The 5,127-nt window shown below is 27.5% G+C and overlaps 1 protein-coding gene across 1 annotated transcript in view; it reads left to right on the top strand.

The window, feature by feature from the left end:
• Window positions 1-3,706: 3,706 nt before the first annotated feature.
• LOC119688278 (cytosol aminopeptidase-like) overlaps window positions 3,707-5,127 on the top strand; it is a 2,709-nt gene continuing 1,288 nt past the window's right edge. Inside the window, exons 1-4 of the mRNA XM_038102958.1 lie at window positions 3,707-3,887; window positions 3,953-4,068; window positions 4,160-4,295; window positions 5,004-5,120. Coding sequence (XP_037958886.1) covers window positions 3,771-3,887; window positions 3,953-4,068; window positions 4,160-4,295; window positions 5,004-5,120 — 486 coding nt within the window. The 5' untranslated portion in view covers window positions 3,707-3,770. The remainder of the gene's footprint in view (window positions 3,888-3,952; window positions 4,069-4,159; window positions 4,296-5,003; window positions 5,121-5,127) is intronic.

Here is a 5,127-nt window from a genome sequence, read left to right on the forward strand (position 1 = left end):
AACTCAGTTTTAAGGTTAGAACGAAATTAAGCAAAATGACCTTAATTTCATTGAAACGAAGGCTGAAATTAAAGGACATTTCAAATGCAACTATGCGTTAGATAAATTTTAAGCAAAAGATAAAGTTGAGGTAATCACGTAGTGATATTTTTTTTAAATAAATGTTAACGACAGTTGAGTTTAATAAAATCGGTAAAATATTTTAAAAGTACTGCAAATTTTTAAATTTGAATATAGAAAAAAACTGTCAGATAACCAAATTTCCTTAATTTCTTAAAAATGAAATTAAGTTAATTTCGAAAGTTTTCATGCTGTCCCAAATTAAGAAAATCATATGTTTTTTTTTACAAATCGAATGTAAATAATGGGAAATTTTAAAAGTTGATTATTATAAATATAAAGCATGGCATTCAATAGTTCTATAAGCTTATCTATAATTATCTATAAATTAAGGCCATTTTCCTTAATTTCATTCTAACTTTAAAACAGAATTTTAGATAGAAAAATCAACTTAATTTCACTGAAACGAAGTTGAAATTAAGATTTTTATGAAATTAGGGTATGTCTGAACATAGTATTAGGAAGTGGTTAATTTAGGGCCATCTATGTTATGTAGAGTGTCATGGTCTCGTAATGAGCAAAATTGTTGTTGCTTTGAATGCAAATTGTAAAATTGTGTGTGAGAAAGAAACTATATGAAGTCAGCTATCAGTGTCAAATCTTCATTTTGTATTGAAAGCAACAAGAGTTGCCACCACGTGACTGCAATCATAACATGTCCCTTAATCGTAGCAGTGTTGTTCAGTAACAAATGCCAACATTTGTGTCTTTTAAGTGCAAATTAATACAATTTCTGTGCTACTCTGCATAACATGCAAAAGAGCCAATTTTGATGCGTCCATGACTTTCTGCATAATATGATCCCTATAGAATGTCTTGTTAGAATGGCCAAAATTGAATCGAAATTTCTCTCTTGCTATCATTTTCAAATTTTTCATTTACATTGCAAAAATCTGAATTAACATAACTCATATGCGCTGACCTTAGACACAACATCCATTTTATATATATAATAAATATCATTTAATTCTTCCTTTAAACAATTTTTCAATAACTTACAATGTTTTGAAACTCTTAAATTTACAATTTAGTAGTTCAGTGATACCATTCAATATTAAAGTATTAAAAGATGTTAAGCAATAGAGAGGTAGCAATACATTGATAATATAATTTGATGTATTATTAGTTGTATTTTTTTCTTTCAGAGTTTTAAAAAAACAGCATTAAGTCTGGTTGAAAAAAATTGGCAACACTTTTTATATACGTCAACTGCTTATATTTGACATATGTTTTTTGTGGTGTTATATACAATATAAATTATAAAAAGTGTAAACACTAAAAATTAACTAATTTTAATACAAGAACACAAAATTAACATTAGAAGTGCAATGACATTCTTATCCTATATATTTAAATTAATTTATTTATTTAGTATTAAAATTTAACAATTAAAATTAAGAAATATAATTAATTAATTCAATTCAATTATTCTACAGCTGGTTTAACATTTCGTTCTAATATAAACACAGCAATTGAATATGTAAATAAAACTTTCACAGTAAATTAACAAAATTCAGAAAAATATATGATAATAAAAGTCAAGTTGATTTTGTATCACTTGGTTAAGGTGCACTGACTCTCAGCTTCAAATTTGGCAGGGCACAAGTACGATTCCTGGTACTTACAGTCTCAAAAAATTATTTACGAATAATTAAATACAAGAATTATTATCAAGACCACTGATGATGGATATTTGACAATACTCAAAACATCTGTATGATCAGCCAAAAATTCAATTAATTAAAATAATATAAAAATAAAATTTTTTGTTGTTGTAGTTCACTACTGTTCGAAAAAACCTCTTTAATTAATTTATTTATTTGTATTTGAATTTATTAGTAAATAAAATGCTCATGTGATTTTAACGGAGGACTAGAATTTTGCAGCTTATTTCCAGTAAATATACATAATAAAATAATTTTTGAATTTAACTGCACTAGAACTTAAATATTTTTGCGAGTAAAACCTAACTCTGAAGATTTTAAGAGCATTATTGTTGCTTTACATTTCTTCTTTCGTAAGTTGTGAGTATTTTTTTGCTACTCTGAAAGAAAAACTTACGGCTATTAAATAATATAATATTCACACTTAAAAGTAATATACAATTTTTTTTTATTATAATTTTGTTAATGAAATAAATTTATTTATTTTTTTATGTATTATGTATTATAATATTTAATAGGTCTGGCAATGCTTAAATGCAACCATTAGCATTAACAACTAAGCAAGGCAATATTAATTATATTTCAGGTATGCAACATCCATAAATGTCAAATTTTTTTTATTTCAAATAGAAATAAGTTATCATCGGCTATAGATTTTGTGATACAGGAACTGAAAAAGTTCAATTGCAAAATAAAAGTATATTTAAAAGATAAAAGGTGCTTCTTTTAAAGAATTGATGTTAATGTATATTTTTTACTCTCTAATTTCAACTCCTACTATTGAAGTACCTAATTAGTAACAAGTAAGTTTATTTTTTCATTTAAGTTAATTTGTTTCACATATTTTACTTGGAAATATTGTACTGCTCCGTAAACACCCTCGGTCTTCTTCTGGTTCAAAATATTAACGATGCAAGTATCCGCAGTCTCTCTGACCAGAAATCATTAATGATTATGTTGAAGATATATGCAATGTATATGCAAAATATGTTCATAAGACTGCTCGAAAAAGAAAGGCGCTAACTTAAGATATACGGGCTCTTTTCAAATATATTGATAGTTTATATGAAATGACTGCTCACATCAGAAGAGATGAATTAAGGAGAGAAGTTATGTTTACTTGCGTCACAAGGCTGAAACCAATGGTACAATATACTTAGTTTCTATTGAAATTAAATAGATACTGGATAGTTGTTGAAATTTTGTTTGTAAAAACTTTAAATAGAATCGTACAAGAATTATTGTATCTCTCTCAAACCAAAATGTTTAAGTTCCAAGTTTCAGGGACTTTATTTTTGATGGTTTTTTTTTGAGTGAAGGTCAATAAATGTGAAAGACTTTTTTCATTCTACCTACTTATGCAATATTATGAAATATGTGGCACCCATAGCTACAATAAGTTCTCTAATTCCTTTTAACTATTATTCACCCGACTTCCGGTTTTATAAGCTGAAGTTATCAACTCACTTGCAACTTTCTTCCATATGTTGATGATATGATGTATCATATTTTAAATATAAAAATTTAAACATCCGGAAGTATTCGTTCACTCTATTTCCACAAACATTTGAAGTCGGCCAATGAAAAACATTATTAAAAATTATATAGACAGGCAAAAAGCTGGCAAAAATCTTAATACTGGCATTTTAAAGCATTATTGATAATAAATAAATATAACATTCCACATAGCACTGTTAATAAAGCATATTATTGATATTATGTATGTATTGTTATATTACTATTACATATTTTATCACTATATTGAGACTATCAATATTAACTAAATTTAATTATAAAAAAAACACTTTAAAAGATCTTAGTTGTCATCGACATTTTCAAATAAATTTGTTCGGTCAATTGAATCAAATATAGAAATAAAAATTTTTATTTTTGTCATTTTGCGTTTACAGAATTTTAAGAAAAGATCAATTGATAAATATATTTTATAAAATCGATTGAAAGTACGCTTGTCGATATTTTTCTATAATGGCTTTACCGCTTAGTTCTCAATACCTCAAAATTTTGGAAAAAGATTTGTGTAGGCGGGCGAACCATTGTATATGGAAACAATTTGCTTCCACATTGTCCGATAATAAAATAATTGTAAGTTTAACCATATATAATATTATTGCAAACTTTTATAATTAATTGTTCCAATAAATAATTAGAAAGGACTAGTACTTGGGGTCTATGAAGGCGAAGGGGATGCTGAACCCAAGTTAAGCGCTACTGCTGAGAAATTTAATGATCGAGTCAATGGAAAAATCATGGATCTTATAAGGGCGTAAGTTAAATACTGCATGAAGCTGACTATATAAAATTATATACGTATATATATAAATAATGACATGTACCCTTTATGTATATTTGCATAGATGGAATATAACGGGTGCTGTAGGTAAAGGAAAAGTGTTTAATAATATCGACCCTGAATTTAGATCCATTGCTCTTGTGGGCGTGGGTGCACAAAACGTGGGCTTTAATGAAATGGAGATGATTGACGAAGGGATGGTGAGTAACAGTCATTAATAGTAAACAGGCATAAAAGTATTTTTTTATTATAACAAAAAAAATTTATCAAAATGATAAAATTCTTTGACATAAACTTTAATTTTCAAAGACAAGAATTTTAGTTTAGTTTGTAACCAATTTTTATATAGTAATAATAGGTCAGACAGATGGAATTTTTTTAAAAATAAAAGTATGTCCAACCCATATTTATCATTGATTTTTATAATTTTTTCTTTTGGAGCAAAAATCATCTACTACCATTCAGTAGAAATTACCAGTCAAGAATAGGAAAAAGCTTTTCTCGTGTTGTATTTCAAAATTTCTTCATATACCTATTTGATAGCCGGTTGTCTTAAACTAAATAAAATACAAAAAAAAAGTGAATGAAGAATGTAGGTTCCATCTTTATGATAGAGGTTTTCCAGAACTTCGACACCATGTATTTCGACTTCGATACCATGTATTTCGACTTCGACACCATAATAAACGTAAGCCTAGCAAATGAAGAGCCAAATCGCCAAATTGCACTACAGGGATACCAAACTTTATACATATTGACATTAAACTGTAGTAAAAATAGTAGTTGTAGCTCCGTAGTTCATGTAGTAAAAAAATTCCGTGTTTCTCTGGGCTATTATGCACAATATAATAGTCTGTCATTGCAGTATATAGTAGTCCGTAATTTATGGTATATTAAAAATTTTTTAGGAAAATGTTCGTATAGCAGCTGGCGTAGGTGCACGTAGCTTACAATATCAAGGTTGTTCTGATGTATTCATTGACGGTCTTGATTATGCTGAACAAGCAGCGGAAGGTGCTTCTTTAGCTATTT

Source organism: Teleopsis dalmanni, chromosome X (assembly GCF_002237135.1).
Source record: "Teleopsis dalmanni isolate 2A chromosome X, ASM223713v2, whole genome shotgun sequence".
NCBI classification, from domain to species: domain Eukaryota; kingdom Metazoa; phylum Arthropoda; class Insecta; order Diptera; family Diopsidae; genus Teleopsis; species Teleopsis dalmanni.